Raw genomic sequence first — 19,215 nt, forward strand, 5'->3', positions numbered from 1 at the left:
AAATAAGAGACATTTCTGCTTAATGTCAGCAACACTGATATAGGCTCATTGCTGATTTGTACGCTGCTGCATTACCCAGATTTAATGACTTTAAATGTGCTAACTTCTCTACACGTCTTTTTCTGGTCGTGCATCTGCAGAGTTTGGACTTTTTGCTGCTTTTTGCGTTGTTTATGTTATTTCCTGCCTGGCGTATAAGCTTCCCTGAGTTTATGATGGCTGTCTGGCAACATAATGCAGACAACATTATGTCACTGCAAACAGCCGAAACGATGCACTTGGGTTGTATTTCCGCCTGTCTCCGTAAACTTTTAGCGTTAAGTGAAGCTAACAGGCTGCTGGCTGAAGCTTCTTCTTTCACATTCATGTAAATAAAATCATCACTCTCCTCCACTGTGGCGAGACAGGTGCCATTCCCATAATGTGGAACAATTCCCCGAATTAGAGTTCAGGGGAAAAACAACAGTGTGTTGAAATGTGATGAGAGATGACCTGGTATTGTCTTGGTTCTCCTCTGTGGTGCTGAGGTTTTCTTGATCTCAGACAAAAACTTGAGTAAGTCCTCATCACTCAACCGATCTCCCTCCTGGCAGGAACACAAACACACCCAGCAGAGACGAAAACACATTACCAAAAAAAACACACACACACACACTGCAGAACTGCTTTAAACCAGAGATGGGGTTTAACTGTGAAGCCAGCTCTCCACACATAACAGTATTAAAGCATGGTCATAGATTTATGGTGGAAACATGGCTTAATCCTGATGGAATGGCATTTTAAGGTCAGGCAGTAAACATCAGCTAGTCTGTCTCTTAACTTAAGGAATGAAAATTTTTTCACTGAACGATCTCTCTCCCTGTGCCCTCCCTCCAGATAGCGGCCTAACCTGTTTGAAGATGGTGCTGATAGTGATGGTAGCAGGTTTGAAGGCAGAAATGTTGCAAAACTGATCATCGATGGTGCTGTAACGTTCAGAATTCCTTCTCGGTAACTGTGCTCTCCGGTCAATACTGCTGGATTTACCTTTAAAAGAAAACACACAAAAAAAAAACAGTGTAGGTGTTTGCTTTAAACACAATTTATGAATGAGTAAATGTGTGGATGTCATCACAAGGGTCAGACAAAGAGCGACAAACACGAGCACACACCTCCTCTCAAGCTGTCAGAGTCTGTGACGTCTCTGTCTATAGTAGCAGTGGAAATGACCTCCATGATGTTGACGGTTGCCCAGGCGAATGGCATGCGATAGCGACCTAGCCTATGGCAGAATGTCTCTGCCTGACCGCGCAGCTTCTCCAGCTTGTCCTTGTTCTGAAACACCACGAGCAAGAGTAAAGGAAGTGAGAATGGCAGCGTGTTCCTCTGTGGTTTGATTGGTCGGAGACAAATCCTTTCTCGGTGGTATTACCTTTGCAGAGTCACATTCCCTATATGTCATGTAGGGGTTGGCACAGTCACCGATCTCTCCCTGCTGCAGGACCTTTTCAATCTAAAAACAAGTACAGCAAGAGAGAGAGACACAAAGACAGCAATCACAGAATTATAAAGGATCTGTAATTACATTTGGAGTCGGAAAAGTTGATAGTATTAAGCACGTTTTCTTTAAGTGTAATGGATTTGATTCTTACCTTGATGACCAGGTAGATATCCGGGGAAGGGTAGGTGATGGAGAAGATGGCAGATCTGGCCAAGGTGGACTGATCCACGTGTGGAGTGTGAGGCTTCAAAAAGTTTTTAAACTGTTCTGAGTTCAGATCGCAGTAGAAGTTTTCTGATATCTGAAAAGGACACGGATTAAAAAAAAAAAAAAGTGTAACTTTTTGAGAGGCAGCCAGGAGCACAGTCACAGCCTCAGAAGCTAAATGCTCGCAAATGTAATGTCCCTAGGAGACATTTTTAACTGGTGTAGACTAGAGCCATAGCTGGGTATGGATTGAGAATATTTTATTTATTCTCTCTATTCTCTATGCTCTAGGACAAAGTGTAGACTGAGACATAAATCCTGAATATCATTTGTTGTGTAAAGACATTTCATCTAGCCTTTTGTATTTCCTTTTGTTTTGGGAGTCGAACCAGTTACCAGCGTTACTGAGTGAGCTAAACCAGCATCCCTTCATATCACATGTTAAGTCCACTTCAACGTTCCCAAATGACCTCAGGGTAGGAGCACAGCCATATGTCCTGGTGCGGCCTGGCCTGCTGCGTGTCATATGATCCTTTTTACTGGAAAGCCATTAACTTGTCATTCTGTGCATCCCACAGGACCTCTGTTTCATTGACCACATCAAAACAGACTTCCCTGCTGCCAAACCCTGAAAAAGTTTCTAAGTTTTCAATTCTTTTAAATCAGATTGTCTTTAAAGAAGTCTAACAGGGGCTCCGGATAGCCTGGCAGTTCATTTCTCTGCCCAGTGTACAGAGCATATAGTTGTATATTATGTACATGGTATAGGGCAGCCTGGTTTTCGACTGCCATCGTTTGCACTCTGCCACGTTACTCTCCACTCTCTCATCCCAGTTTTCTACTCCTCTCACTGTCCTCTTCTCTGGATAAAGGCGAAGAGAAGCCACAAAAAAAGAAGAAAAAAAAACCCGCCAGAATAGCAAACTTCTGCACAGATTTAATTACAGAAATGACCCTGTTCACATTGACAACGAGAGTGGCAGTTTTGAACAGACTGCAGTGTAGGTAGGAGTTCACCTGTCTCTGACAAACAACTTCTTGGAAGAGTGAAAGTCACTTCTAATCAAAGTCAGCTGCCTTAAAGAGAATATTCTGTCTCCTAACTTCACCTAATCGGAACAAACGGCACTGGTTCACTGAGTTATCGGAGGGTTCATTTTTAGAAATCAACCTTCAAAGGGTGTGGAGACCTTTTCTGGAGCTCTTTCAGAAACGCTGATCCATTTAGGTGCTCTCCTTCAATCTTTGATTTTACTCTGCGTCTCCGTTTATGATCGTCAATCCTGTGATCTAAATATGTTCTTTAGTTGTGTGTGCCCTTGTTTCCAGTTTCATTCTTATGACTTTACTCGCAGTTTCTTGCTCCTCAATTTCTGACTTCTCAACCTGACTTCCAGCTCCTGCTTAACGGAGTGAAACACTTCGATTTGAGCGGAAATACTAAACATGTTCTAAAGATCCATTCTGTCAGCAATCATTTGACACCAACAAATCCAAACAACATGCGTATCAAGTTACAAATGTTTTAAAACCTATACCACCTCTACATTTTCACATGTTCAAACAGGTAATATTATTATTATTATTCTTTTCACATGAAGGTTTCCAAATACAACTCCAAGACTCTGCAGTGATTCTGTTGATTAAGTCTCTAATCTCTAAAAGCTTCTGACTGCTCAAAGTGTTTTACATCGCAGGTCATACCGACCCATTGTAGTGTACCAAAGTGACCATCAGTAACTATTCCCATTTATACATATTCATACGCCGCCGACAAAGCAGCAGGAGCAACTTGTGGTTAAGAGTCCCGCACAAGGACGCGCAGAAAAGTCACCACAGGAGCTGGGACTCGAACCTCCGACCTTCTGGTTGAGAAACAATCAATTAAACCACAGCTGCCCTAATTACATGTGTCTAACCAAACAACAGACTGGCTTAACCGTAAAGTTAAATGATTGTAAAATATTGCATTTAGAAGATCACTCATTCTGTGCTCTCTCACTGTCCAGTGAAACTCGGCCGGCCTGGTTTAGTTCACATCAAGAAGACTAACAAACGCAAGCAAGCTCGGGATACAATTCTGAACTCTTTTCACTGTGAGAACATGCATCCCTGCGTGCATGTGTTCTCCAAATCCTCTGTGTTCATATCCATCTATTTGATATTATAAGTAGGACATTTGTTTGGTGAAATCCTGGGTCTGCACCTTGGCTCATGGACCGAAGAAGCAACTAGAGTATTATATGGAATTATATGAACATCTGCTGCAGATTTCACAGATGTGAAACGTGCAAAAAAAAAAAAACAAACACAGACGCAGCACAAAAATTCCCACATGGTACAGAGACAACACTAAAGGATGGAGGAGAACAGAGGCAGCAGAAATGTGCTAACAAAAAAATGAAATGAAACGCAACCCTCTTGAGGACAAAGAGGAGAGACGTGCTGAAGAAAGTTTGAGTAAGACAGAAAGTAAAAAAGAAAGCAAAGGGTTCCTGCGTTAAATGGGTCAGCAGCAAATGTTTCACAGTTCCACTTCAATTAAAACGAGCTGACAAGGAAAGCTTCTCCTTCGCTCAAAGACTCATTTCAGGTCTCTTTAACAGCCTGGATCTGTCTCTGCTCCAGCGTGACAGGCTGGGAGTTGTAGTATCCTTCACAAGGACACACTTTAATTCATCAAATCGTTTCATCAGTCGTCTTTAAGACAAACACACTGGGGAACGCTGGATTGCGTAGCGGCTGTGTCGTGCATCTCGTTTAAGAAGGCTATGGTCCTCATCGCAGGGGCAGAGGGTTCAAATCCGACCTCGACCTTTTGCTGTATGTCATCCCGCAAGCTCTCCTCCCAACGTTTCCTGTCTCTATTCAGCTGGTCAATAAAAGCAAAGAGTTCCAAACATGATCTTTAAAAATAAATCCGCTGTGTAGTAAAAATGTCTCATTGAAGCACACGAAACAAATAATAACATTCACAACATATGCTGTTTATATTGTCCCATCATTTTATAAATCCCTTTTCACAAATACGTAAGTATCAAATCATCCCATTTTTCCCGGTTGACCCTCCCAGAGCCTCAGTCCTCCTGAGCGAGCTGGACAGAGAGAAAGGAAAGGCCGGTGGCTTAAATCCTGTCTCATCGGGGAGATTCATGAGCACTTAATTTCAACCTAAATCCTTCCAACCCCGTCACCCAAAAAAAAAAAAAAAAAAACATCCAGCTGTGTAAATCCACAGAAAACATGCAAACAGCCTTGGCTCAAAATGAATGACTGGGAAAATGTGGAGCGGTATTAAAAGTTATAGAACCAAAACATGACGACCCTCAGTGGGCAAAAGTACGGGGGATGATGAGACATAAAACCTTGTAGATTACATTGATCCCTCACTGCTACGCTGACTGCCAAAAGAAACTACCAGACCTCCCAGCAACAAGAAGAGGCTCATGATGCACAGCAGTGACCATGGGAGAATGAAAAAAAACAAAACTTTAATATGAAGTACACAACACGCCATGAGGTACACCTGAGGTGGCAAGCAGACCGAACACTAACTTAAGACTCTGACTGTCTCCACAACAAAGAAACATAATGATCCTCTACCAAACTGACCAGAACTTCAGGGCTCCTGTGTTATTTAGTCCTATCCCTGAACGTGTCACACACGTTTCAAAGAGGCTAAAGACATAAGACAGATGACAGATATGAGGAGGAATGTGAGGTCAAGTTTTCTTACCTTTTTCTTCTCTTTGATGTCATATAAGGCCATTGTGGCAAAAAGTGGCTCAATGTCGATCTCAAACCTGGGAAAGCAAAGAAGGAGAGGGAAATTTAATTCAATTCAATTATGCAAAGAAATTAAATAAAAATGACCAAAACCGACATCTGGTTTTTTTCCCTTCGATCAAATGTTTCTTTTTTGTTTTCACTTCTATGCTATTAAATTAATGTTGTATTTGGAAGCAACAAAGTGTGCTCCACTAAAGTGATGACATGTTTGAACTGAGAGTCAAAGGACAAAGGGTGAAGATGCCAAACCACAGCACGCTGAGAAATGAATTCAGCTACAACATTGGGCAATTTATTGAGTTGCATAAGAGTGACGAGAGATCAAGAGTAAAATGAACTTTGTTTATTTGTGTGTGTGTGTGTGTGTGTGTGTGTGTGTGTGTGTGTGTGTGTGTGTGTGTGTGTGTGTGTGTGTGTGTGTGTGTGTGTGTGTGTGTGTGTTTCATATGAATGGCAGAAAAGAAAGAGAAAGAGTCATAGAGAATCCATCCCACAGAGAGAGGGAGGGACGGTGCATTCCTCCACTCTCTGAAACTTCACTGTCCGTCACATGTACTTGAAAGTCTTTTTAAAATATCAACTCAAACTCTTAAGCATAATCAAATCTGACATACAAGAAATGTTCTGTATGTGAAATGCTAAACAAAAGGTCACTTTTATAAACGCGGGGGTGACTGAATAGTTCCCCTTCAACAAAATGAACTCTGGGTTTCTTGTCAAACTTTTAAGAGAACAGAAGGCAGCTGTTAAACTGTTAAAAGTCCCCCTCCTCCTACAGTGTTATGAAAATGGATGACATACTTGATGGTCTGGCATCGGACCAGGATGCGGTCTCCAATGTGTTCTTTGGGGCAGTCAGGGATTGGCCGAATCTCCACCGCATCATCCTGGAAAACAATTGAAGAGAACATTTTTAAACCATTAAAAAAGGAAAGGAGAACTTTAATGCTTTTTTTAAAGGTTTATTTTTGTAACTTTTTATGGCTTTTTTTTAGAGACAACACAGAGGAGAGATTCACAAATTGGAAGAGAGACAATGGGTAATGACACATGACTTGGATTAGAACCGAGGCTGCATGTCCACTTACGGTTGCTGTAGAAAAATTGTGAAATAAGGATAAGGATAAACTGTATTAAATATTGAGTTTTTAAAAAGCTCAATGTGACGTCTCAAATTGCCAAAACTGAAGACAAACTGAATTGTTAATTCCTGGTCATTTTTGTCTTGAAATCTGCTTCTGGAAAAGTAAATTCGTCTCTTCATTAAGCTCGTTATACATTTTGTATCTGTGATGCTGACATGAGTCAGACTGATTTGAACGCATGCACTGAAACATTTCCCACCTCGTCTGCCGGTGGGTAAAGAGCAAACAGCTCGGGGTGTCTGTTGCCCTGCCGTGCCTCCTGATTAAAGCGGTCCAGCTCCTCATGGCTGCTGAAGGCCAGCAGCCCCTCCACCCTCTGATCCGGGGTCAAACACCGCAAGTTAAAGTCAGAGGAGGTCAGCGTGCGGCTGGAGTCATCGTTCAACGCTGCGAGAGTTGGAGACTTCACCTGGGGCCAAAACAGAAAGAGAGGCATGAAGCCATGAGTGGAAATCAAGGAGGAGAAAAGTTAAGCAGAAAATAATGAGAACAAAGTAATGAACACTCTATCAGTGAATATGTGGTCGTAACCTGCTCTTCCTCCATTTAAACAGTACAATGGATAATGAGTACAAGATAAAAAGCATGAATACATTTCCAACCACATTTAATTCCTCAAGAGATTAATGATCTTTCTCTCCAGTGCGCCCCTCTGCCTGTACATCCCCCAGCCTCTTTCCACTGTTGGAGCAAATTCCAGTCAACTATTGTGTGTTTTACAACAACAAATTATCAGCACATCATTTCTTTAAACCATTCACAGCTCACATAGTACTGTGATTGTGAGCAGACATGACAAACAGCTAAGAGGCATTTAGGCAGTTTAGACAGTCTGGCACAGAGACAATCATAGTGTCTGGTGTTTTCTTCTGATCAAAGGATTATTCAAGGCTACAGTTTATGTTCACCTTGTTGGAAGAAATTAAAATATATTACATTTATCTTTGTTGTTGTAAATATGCCTCAATATGTTGCTTGTGATGTTAATTCATTGTGCATTATAACTAGCTACATAATAACCACTGTAACCAGTGCTCTCCCAGCACACTGTCAGACTAAAGTGACAGCAGCACAGCGGGCCGACCGGGAGACACAACAGGCCTAGAAATATTTACATGTGCCTGTTGGACCAGAATGAGTATTCATCATAGGAAGAGTTGTCTTCTTTGTTAAATAAGCAGTAGCAACCCTCCACATTATGTTTCTGCACATCTGCAGGATAAATCAGTTTGTATTGACAAAGTAACAGACTGTAGGTTTACAAGAATGGACTCCCTTATAACTTTGGCATGTCACCGAAAGAATCCTTGAATAAAATGAGGGGATTATCTGGGCCTGAATGTTTCAGGAAACATTTGTGAAAATGTAAATTCTCAATTTTACGGACATACTCAGGCTTTATAGTCAGGCCCAAAAGGCATAATCTGACGTCAGTCTGACTGAAGCTTCCTCTGCCAATCAGTAAGCGGCCTGTCAAGCTGGTACTGACTCGATATGAAATTACTCAGACTCAGCTACAGGGCAGGGCACAACCTCACGGCTCCCAGCCTCCCTGCTTTAACGATCACTGCTTCCACCCCTCTCTTCCTGTCCGTTTCATTCCCATCATGCATCAATCTCACATCCCAGCTCTCCAACCACAGGCGAGAACTGACCGAGCTTCCACCCGGGTGAAGCTTTGCCCTGTTGAGGGCTCAGAGGGACGATCACACCATGGTATTCGGGTATTACTAAACCAGATTGGACAAGTAGAGAACCATTAAGCACTGAAGGACAATAGTCCTGTTCTTCCTTTCTCTGTCACTCTCTTTCTGGTTTGTAGATCATGGGAAGCCGGCAGCGTTAATAAGAGTCTTTCGGTTTGGGTGATTAACCACAGTTGGCAAAGATGGTCTGACAGGAGGGGGGTGGTGAGACTGACTGGGTGATGGGTGAGTGGTGCAGTATTGGGTCTTGGATTGGTCGGGGGCTGCCTGAAGCTGGGAGCCGGGGATTGGACCACAATGAGACAAAAGAGCTCGAAGTGAGAGAGGATGGGAACTTGGCGCGAAATAATGTCAGTGGAGTGCTGAAGTAAGAATCCTTCATGAATTTAAAGGGCTGAGGCTCGCAGACATAGGCCATTGATTTAGAAAAACAAATGCAGAATCTTGTTTTAAACCACGACATCTCTGAGACTCTGACTTAGAAGGGCTGAGAACTGAAGAGTGTGATATACTATATACATGTTAAGCGAATGCAGACCAGGTGAACTGAGCACAGTGACTGTGCAAAGAGTGAAAGGAATGAAGAAGTGTTGTTGTGTTCACTATTAAAGCATCACTACAGCCTCGCACCTTATCAGTATGGGGGGCCACACTGCTCTCACAGACAGACCCTTCAGCTAAGTGCAACATACAGTATTGGCATTCAAGGACAATGAATGAAAGAGGCTTTTCATGTAGTTCTACAAAAGTTTGACATTTTAGAAAAGATATTGGAGATGCAGGTAATTCAGACTGTCTGATCAGTACTAGTCTACATGTTAAGTAGGGTTCAAGGATTTAGTGTATTAAACACATTCTAGCTGATTTAGCGGGATGAGACTGGGTGGAGGGAGTTTCATACCTTTTTATATTCATGTGAAGCAAATTTGCATCTGTCATACATGGTTTTGGAATTACTTACTGAAATGATCAAATAAATGTAATGCAGTTTATTGCATTTACTTGGCGGTGAAACAACAACATTTGGAATTCATATTATTTAGGAGTCAGGTTGTCAACATGTTGGAAGCTTTGATACGGTTAAATACCACGTTCAAAACAATACAATTTATCATATTTTAAGGATTGATAGTTTAGGAAAGTACAGAAGCTTTATATAAAAAAAACCTAAAAAAAACAATCTCAGATCTACAAAGGTCAAATTTTTACCAAAAGCTGCCGCAAGCAAAAGAGACAGAGCGTACAGTCTCTATTGCACGATCATTACCAAAATGTTGCAAACACATTTTTGCAATTAGACAGTGAGCAGGAGTTTGGAAAGAAATAACCCAACATTAGGGGCCAAGAACTAGAAATGGTAAATGATATCAGACGTTTTATTCTGTCATTGACCGTAAAGAAACCTATATGAAGGCAAAACTTTACTTACTTAGATTTACATTATCAGATAAAACACATTTGACAGTGAACTGGCCCAATCAGCAGCAGGTCTGAAGAAGTGATTAGGACAGGACTGACGGAAAGGAGTGAAGAATAGTTCCAGTATAGCACTTAGCCTGCAGAGTTTTAAGAAGGCTTAAACTGCTCCTTCACTGTCTACAGATTATTGGTTGAGACACGGGTTATGTCAAACTTGAAAGTGAGAACAGTAGTGGATGTCCTCACATTAAAAGATTCCGTTTAAAGTGAGGATTTCAATAAGGAGCTCTTATGATGAGGATTTCTTCAGTAATGTGTCTCAGCTCTTTTTAGCTCAAACTTCAGAAGGTATCTGTGTGTGTAAGTTTTACCGGTAATGCTGGTTTGTTTTGTTTGTGCTTCTTACCGGCTGCTCCGGGTCCTCAGGCTGGACGTCAGACTCAAAGGTCTGTTTGCGAAGGAGTTTGTGTAGGCCGGCTCGCTCTGAATACGCACTCCAGCCGTCCCCCTGACACCTTCACACACACACCAAAAAAAACATGCATGGTTACTACTGATACACCTCTGCACTTGTAATCAAGCTAGATTACCCCCAACAACAGGAGCATTACACAACCTAATGTCAGTGGAAGTGATTATTGTAGGGGTGTGTGAAGGACAGAGACAGATAGAGGGAGAGCGACTTTGTCTCGGACAGGATAAGTAAGCGTTTCATGTTTATCAGGCTCTCTTTGGCCTCTTGTTTCCTGTGTCACAGGCCTGTGAAACTCCTAACAGCGGCCACCTGTTTTACAGTGTGACGCATAAAATACTAGTGAGGGCGTTATTGCTGTGACTTTGTATCGTCATGCAAATGAACACCGAACATGAGAAAACATTCAATCAGGTATTTTTATTATCATATGATGAAGAGTCGTCATTTTTACTTCTAACTCCAAACATAGATTCAGTTTTAGTGTTTCACACCTGTCAGGTAATCTATGTGACATTACCCCACAGCTAATGTACGCTAAGAGTCCAAGACACAAAGACTGTAACTTAGGCCTGTTTGATATGAGAAAAACACGCCTTAACATTGTTTATTAAGCAGCTGTGTTAAATACTTCATACTGATTGTCCAACAAGGGTCTGATATCACTCACTATTGTTAGAAATAATTCACTGTTACTAAGAACAGCAGAGGGTTGCTTGGGATGTAGCTCTTATCACAGGTAAAAATATCAACAGAAATAGTCTGGTGGTTTTACATTTGTGTTTCCTGTGTGAGAAAAGAGACAGGCGAGGTTAACTACTCAGGAAAGAGTTTGAAAGAAGCGAAAACTGAAGTCAATGGCATCTTCTGATCTGAAGATGGCACGTAAAAATAAGCACAAAATTCTACATGGTGTGAGATACTGAATTCTTCTTAATGACTGGTAAAAGGACGAGATAATGTCAACCAACTCCGACAGTGATGAGGCAGAAAAAGTCATTCTGTACAGATTTTTCTGTAGAGCTTCATCTGACTGCAACAAAATGGTGTGAAAGTTGTGCCATCATATCAAGGCCCCCTTTTCACAGTTATCCCAATACTTCGGACTTTCAGGATGTTTTTATTGCAAATGCTTCCATCGCTATGAAGTAACATTATCCCCTCACTGGAACTGTTGTGTTTCTTTTGGAGACCGCTTACCTTCTAGAGACCACCAGCCACGGCTGGGTGTAACTCTCAACACAGTCGCTCACATGTGAATCCAGCTCCAGTCTAGAAAAAGAGGGACGAGGAAGATAAACAAGTATGAAAACACATTCTCCTGCAGACGCACATTCAAACATTCACAGACGACGGACGACTTCACATTCCTTTCCTATCTCCTTGTGTTCTTCACGGTCAAGGTGGGAGACAAGGGAACGCTAGATAGTTTTACACTCAACTCAACAAAAGCATTTCAAAACAAGAGTGGTACTGTTAATACTTCTTATTCCAAAAAAATTATTGCAAAAATTGCGATTTCTTAATGACTAGTATTTCTTTTACACTGCATTCCTGCTCTGATTTAGCCATAAACAAAAAGCTGGCTCCAGCTCAAACCAAAGGTCTGAAGTAAAGCCATTGTTCTAGCATATGCATGTCGCCTGTTGTTTGACTTTTAATTAAGCATGAGTCATCTTCTGCCCATTATCCTTCAAGATCCGACATGTTTTATGGACCAATTTTCACCAGACAAGTCCCTAAGCTTGCTGATGTCATGGTGTGATAGCGTGTTGATTGAGGGGGGGTTTGAACCCACCCATCTTCAGGGACAGAGTGCCGAACAGTGCGGCACTCCTTCTCCACCTGCTCCACCTTCAGGTCATCGTCGGGAAAGTCTCCGAGTTCCTGCATCAGGGCTGAGTCTCCGCTTCGTGTCTGTGATGTCAGGAATTCCTCCAGGTCCAAGGGCTCCACTGCGTCATACGCCTGGGGCTGTGTGAGTGAAAGGGCACCAAGGACAGGAATTATTAGGACACACGAAGGGTCATATTTGCTCATGTGGTGTTTCTGGTTTCGAACAGAGGGGCCTGGACGAAAAAGAAAGGCTTCACTGGCACCAAGGAAGAAGAGAGAGGAGGTGGGAACAAAACATGTTGAGTCATGACTATTTTGTAATAGCTCATACCTGACGAGTAAAAAGAGATTGGAGCACTAACACAAATAGAAACTGGAACAAACTGCCCTTTTTCAGACAGCCAGCATTTTTTTTATTTTTTTTATCTTGAATCTATTTTTAGACAGTAACTCTATCAGCCTGCACGCCAGAGCTTCAGCAGATCAAAAGGCAAAGCTGTAATCACTTTTATGTACAGTGCAAAATCTGCAAATGGGCTGAAATTCTCATGTGGGTCTTTGAATCAGTACATATTGTTCAAATCATTAGCACACACAATGCAACAAACTCTCTGCAGCACTTATTTAAGGAGGGAGGAACAGACGTGCTTTTAAACATTAGAGAGATCTCAGAGGGGACCAACACAAAACTGATGAGATAACACACGGTCCTTTGTGCTCTGCCGGCTGGCTGTGCCTCTAAAAAAGGGAACCAGCATGAGGTAGGTGTTTCTACGAAGAGGGGATGCAGGCTAGGCAGACCTCCAAACTGATTACAGTGAGCAAGCTGCAGCTGATGGAGGCAAAAGCTCTGACACAAAATTATACCAACATACTGTAAATCGCAAATATACAATAATAGAGTCACACCGTCTCCTCAAGCATCTTAAAAATAAAATACAGCACATGTCAAAATGACATAAATGCTGCTTCGGTTCTGTCCAAAACTGTGTTTAAGCTATTAATCATGCACACAGTCCCACACGGGAGGTATTTGCATCACAAACAGATAATGTGTGACAGGCCACATTTAAGAGAAATAATGTGTTGGGGAGTAAAAGAGAGAAACTGGAACACAGAAAAATAGTTGGCACACTTACAAAGTGTTCAAAAGACAGATACAGGAGGTCTTTCTTTCTTACCCGCCTCAATCAGATTCACATATCCCAGACCCACACACACTCAACTGTCTGCTTCCAGCACTATTTATTATATTGAATTTATCCTGACTACTAGTTATTACTTAAACGTTCTTCTTATCGAATGTGTAAATATTATGATCTAGGATGAATAAGCACACGTTGAGACTCTTATCTGTACCTGGCTGCTCTCATGTTCTCTCTTGTTGTTTTAAAAATGAAGCTCTTAGTGTTGTATTCATGCGATATTGTTGAAGCTGTGATTAAATGTCCCCTCGGAGATCAATAAAGGGCTCGAGCAGATCACCACACATAAGAGGTCGAGATTATTTCTACAAGGTGAGTCACTGCTGCGTTTAAAAACAGAGAGAATTCCATTTGCCTTCAGACATGTTTTTGCACATCGATCCACCCAGAGGGATATTTCTCTCTGCAGAGCACACACCAGCAAAACGCACCTCATGGGTTACTTAGTAGCATGCAGTGCAATAACTAAACAATACACAACATCATTGTTATTGTACATGACAGTAAACTGTCTGTAAACTTCGACAGTTTCTCCTCGGTGGCTGCGTTGTCCATGTGTGCACTTCTCTGGCAGTCTGTCTCAAAGTTCAAACATTCATGGTGGCACGGCCCCCTTCCCTTGTTCAGTATGGAGGCTAACAAAACCAAATGAATGCAAATCTATGCATGCCTCTGATCAGCGCCGGCTGCTCTATGGAGTCGTGAAAGAAGCCGGCGAGTAACTCCCTCTCCTCGCCAAATCAACAGATAGAGTTTTGTCTCAGCTTCCTCATTGGTGATAAAGGGGATCCCTCTGCAAACATTTACTGTACCTCAAGGAGTTTTTATAACTAAAGGATTGCAATTTACAAGGAAACAAAATTCTGCAAACGTGCATCAATAAACAAATTACAAACATGAATCCATTTAAGAAGACGTAGTGTGTGCGCCAAGATCTGTTGTCAATTTGAGTTTGCAAAAAATGAGCGCAGACGGAAATCATGACAATGTTCTAACAAACTAACTACACTGACCTAAAAGACACATTTATACATGTCATACATTTCAGCAATTCAGTCTGTAGTTGCAAAAGGACGGCTGTGTTTGTATGGATGTCGGAGACTCACCCGAATGAAACCTGCACGATTAAAAAAGGAAGTGTACAAAATGGCGTACTCCGGATATGGGAACCAACAGTGAGCGCCTACTGACGCTGAGTGCTTTTTGTCGAAACTGAGCCCCAGCGCAGGGTGCACATCCTCTTCAAAGTGATCATTATATTTCCTAGAGGTTCAGATCTGCAGTCAACATGAAAAGAAACAACCCGCATTTTCCAATGAGGAAGCTGCGTTGACAGTCAGTCAGAATTAATATTTAATTTGAGCCTGACTGTTTGAACCCCTTCAAAAAATGTTTTGACTGCAGTTTTCAGTGTTTGGGGCAAAGTGCTGTGCAGTTCAGAGCTGCAGTGGAGAAACCACAAGAAATTAGAGGAAGTGACATCAGCAGGGCGTCCCTCCCTCAACTGGTGTTTCAACAGACAGGAACAGAAACTACCGACACACAAACACACGTGCTGCTGCTGATTACACACACACACACACACACACACACACACACACACACACACACACACACACACACACACACACACACACACACACACACACACACACACACACACACACACACACACACACACACACACACACACACACACACACACACACACACACACACACACACACACACACACACACACACACACACACACACACACACACACACACACACACACACACACAGGCTTTGCACACGTGAGCACATACACATGCCAATTTTCCTCTCAATCTCTCAATTAGTATATTAAACCTCCCACAGATAACACAGGTCATTCAACAGTCCTCATATTTAGGCACTAAAAATAGCAATGTGATCATCAGTGTCATCCACTTCACATCCGCGGCAACAAATATCCCTCCATCATCCCTGAGCTTGTGTCCACTGCTGAATAATGGGAAACTATCATCCGAGAGATTATGGTATTAAAAGCCCTCTACCGCATACCCAATCCGGCCATATTAAAGATTTGTCTATGTAAGCTGCAAGGTAAGCAGGCCCCCATCCAGCACCAGTCAGTATCCATGATACTGACCCATTTCTCAAGCAGGTTAGGGATTAACCGTGTTGCATGAGATAAATGGTCCAAGTACTTCTCCTCAAACTCAAAGTCAGCTGACAAGCTCAAGGATCATCACTGCGGAAGTATCAAAGGGCTTAAGTTCAGTCAGTCATGCACACAGATATGTCAGGAGACTTAGCGCCTACGAGCTTTAGAAAACTTTAACTTCCTGCGACACAGGAAAGAAAAAAAATGTTCGGCAGAGACAGAAATAGAAAAAAGCAGGAAGATTGAAAATGGAATGCATAAATCTGGGAGGCAGAGACAGAGGTTCAGAGGGTACCACAGAGAGACAAGCAGGAACAAATCCCCGCGAAGGATTACTGAGCATCATCCTGCTTGCCTGCTGGAGAGAGCAGGAAACACTCTCTGCTGAGCTTCCACTGAAGAAGCAAGAAAACAACTTGTCATTATGGCACACAATCCCTGACAGGAACTAACAGATAGTAGGTCTTCCAAAACCCTGTTAAATCAAAGAGCAGCCAGTGACGGCCCAGCTTTAACAAAGCACATTTAGCCATGACTAAGTTCTCATCTCATCTTTTGTAGGAGGAAGAAAGGTAATTCTAGTAGTCACTTATGATGCAGCAGACTTTCAATGATTTGCATTATTATCCTCAAAAACAGACATTGCATTTCAGCAATCCCAGCAGTATTAGAAGTAAAGATGTCAAGAAAAATGCTTAATGTCCATTCATTGTATAAGGACAAACACTAAAGTTGTGTTGGTGCAGAATTAGAGGTGACTACCCCTACTACAAATTTCTACAAATTACAAAGCATCAAGATATGAGAAGCATCCACTTTTAGTCTGTTAGCTTCTTCTTTATTTTCATAAAGTCCTTCGACATTTTTTATCTTAATTTAATATTTGTTTTACCTATTAGATAATTCTTGTTTGCATCTGTGTGAGGCTGTGTTGACATGCCTGGTTGTGTGCATCTGAATTGAAAAAAATGTGCAATATAGCTAGAACAAAAAAGAGTTTCAAAAGCTGCTTCATTACTTACCACATATTTTTCATTAGTGATGTGAATCAGTCAAACATCCTTGTGATATAAATGCTTAATTAACCAGACACTTGAATGAGAGGGAACTCACCACAGCGAGGCAGATTGAGGCTGAAGTGTTGGAGTTGCTCCGGCTGTGTTGAAAGCCATGTGTCCCACTGAAGTGTCGTCTGATCTCTGCAGAGGAGTGCCTGAAAAAAACATTGACACAATCAGATTCGTGTAAAGGCTTTTTTTATTCAGATGGCTGGAAATAATAGTTATAATTACTCAGATGTATTTCAAAATCATAACTCTAATATGAAGCACCATGTATTCAGGGTTGGAGGTTTAAATAATGCTAAAATCATCAAACCAATAAAGATAAATGATTTATGTATAAAACGTGGGGCACTGCATAGCCTAGTAGTTATTTTACGCCCACTATGTAGCTTTGGGTTTCAATCAAACTTCGACCCTCTGCTGTATATATCCCCCACTTTGTTCTCCCAACATGTTACTGCTGTCCTATATTCAAAAGAAATCCCACAAAAAGACAAGAAAACAGCAAACTACTTCCTAGCTAACATTATCATAAAACTGTTCATCTCATGATTTTAGCTAGTTAAAGGTTGTTTTATCCAGGATCGGTAATTTCAGCATTCAACCAATCCACATCTTATTCCTAATTCTTAATCTGATAGTAAAAATGAGTAATGTTAAATTATTTCAGCTAGCTAATGTTATCTGGTTGTGCTAAAGTTAGCCAATGTGACAATTTGCTGTCTATATGAATTTCAAATGAATTAACTCTGCCTGCGAGCTAACATTACTACATGCCAGGACATTGTAACTTTACCTTTTGTGTCATTTTATCAAACAAGTTCACGTTAGCCAAGAAGTTGATGTCTGCAGGAAACTAATGTGTTATTTTACTGTATGGTCTAATGTCCCAGCGACACAGCAGTTCAATGTTACTAGAACATGTTAGATTCTCTCCCTGAGTGTTAAGTGAGAAATAAAAATGGCTATGATGGCAATATGGGAAATTACACGAACTTGCACATAGTGTAGCTTAATGAGAGATGCAACAGCCATTCCCCCATTGTTCCAGCTCACATTAGTTTGAATTGGTCGGCCATGGTGGTTCCATTCAAACTATTGTTGGCTCTCCACAGAAGCACATCTCTGCTGGCCATAGAGAAAAAAAAGGCTTTGTCACGCTGGCAGCCATACAGGCACTGGAACAAATATGGTGTCCTGTTTTAAGGGTTAGGCTTAGCAGGAAATCAACATGACATAGGAATGAGGTGGTATTCAAATATGTTGAGAAGATGGGGATAATGTGTGTATGGGTCCGTGTGTTTGCCCGTAGCCCTTTCAAAAAATAACGTGAGAATAGGGCATGACAAGGACAAATCCAGTGTCGCAATTTTAAGGGCCACATTTCATCACTATGCTACACGTGGCTAATACACAGTCTACTTCTATGTAATTAACCTACCCTATCATTTGAACCCAAACAAACTTGACACACAATAAGGGCTTTATTCTCCAAGTCAGTTTTGTGTGTATGCGTGTGTGAGTTTTTGCTTGTTTTAAAAGTGCTCATATTTCATTACCGATCCTTGTGCCTGTTTGAATTATGTTACTGCAACTTTGAGGGAGAGTTAAAGGGCAAAAAAAAAACTTCAGTAAATGGGTCACATTCGCTGTTGCTTCCCCTGTGGTCAGTCTCATTGGTCCATTAAGTTGCCAAGGCCATTGTTGTGACTGCTCTGTTACTAATTACCACCACAAACTCATAAACGCCAGTGCAGCGGAGGAATGCCAGCATGTCAAAGCTACTGAGGCTGCAGAGCCATGAAGCATGTAAACTCTGTGAAAAAGCTGCATGCAAACGTCTGAAAACTAATGTCATTAATCTACTGCAGCAACACTGACTCACAAAACCCAGATAAGGAATGAAAGGCGGTTAATATCTCCACTCTTGTGGGTTTTTTTTATCGTTGACAGTTCAATGAAACCAGCCCATCGTGTCAATCTCACAAAGGGCTGAGTCAATACAATAACTGAATGCCAGGGGAGGTCAAGGCATGGGTGGGAGAACAGTATACAAATTTATACAAAGACCAAAGTCCTGCAGTGCTGAACATTTTATTTGAACACATAACTGCTGCACTGTAATATAGATATCAAGTCAGGAATGTACACTGCAGACACATGTGGTTTGGCAATAAAAAAAGCATATTACAACACTAATATGTGAAACATTTCTACAATTAGAAGTCACAGTCATGCTTAGGTATGCAGCATACAGTAATCAACTTCTACCCACTATAGCAATCACAGCTCTGTTATTCTGTTCTAACTTGGTTTACAGTCACTCATGAGCTACACAGTTTAATCACATATTGAAATCTGTTTTTTAACCCAGAGACAGAGAGGAGTCTGGGCAACGAGAACATACTGAAAAATCAACAGTGATGGTTTCTGAGTACAGCCACATACCCATATGTGTTAGAAGTGTTGATTTATTGGGTTGATCTGATTTAAACCGGACTCTTAAACAACATGTAAACATGTCAGCCCAACTGAAACCACACTAAGTCAAACTAACACACCATTAAATGCAAGAAAGCAAAGAAGAAAACTAGACGAAGGGATCAAGATGACAAGCTTGAGAGTGCATTGAGAATGAACGAGGAGACACTATTTACGTTTTTACTGGTCTTCAATTCAAACTTTATTTGTCCTCGAGGGTCAATTGAAGGGCTTTTATACTGGGACAAGGACAGTAGTCAAA

General features: G+C 41.5%; 1 protein-coding gene across 1 annotated transcript in view; it reads right to left on the minus strand.

Annotated features, from left to right (window-relative positions):
- Window positions 1–19,215, minus strand: part of dock8 (dedicator of cytokinesis 8) — a 64,470-nt gene that overhangs the window by 35,491 nt on the left and 9,764 nt on the right. Inside the window, exons 2-13 of the mRNA XM_079359281.1 lie at window positions 16,522–16,621; window positions 12,017–12,192; window positions 11,419–11,490; window positions 10,153–10,261; window positions 6,821–7,030; window positions 6,278–6,363; window positions 5,424–5,490; window positions 1,632–1,781; window positions 1,412–1,492; window positions 1,152–1,314; window positions 890–1,026; window positions 493–586 (exon numbers count right to left, since the gene is read on the minus strand). Of these exons, the coding sequence (XP_079215407.1) occupies window positions 493–586; window positions 890–1,026; window positions 1,152–1,314; window positions 1,412–1,492; window positions 1,632–1,781; window positions 5,424–5,490; window positions 6,278–6,363; window positions 6,821–7,030; window positions 10,153–10,261; window positions 11,419–11,490; window positions 12,017–12,192; window positions 16,522–16,621 (1,445 nt within the window). The remainder of the gene's footprint in view (window positions 1–492; window positions 587–889; window positions 1,027–1,151; window positions 1,315–1,411; window positions 1,493–1,631; window positions 1,782–5,423; window positions 5,491–6,277; window positions 6,364–6,820; window positions 7,031–10,152; window positions 10,262–11,418; window positions 11,491–12,016; window positions 12,193–16,521; window positions 16,622–19,215) is intronic.

The sequence above is a fragment of the Symphodus melops genome, assembly GCF_947650265.1.
Source record: "Symphodus melops genome assembly, chromosome: 1".
NCBI lineage: Eukaryota > Metazoa > Chordata > Actinopteri > Labriformes > Labridae > Symphodus > Symphodus melops.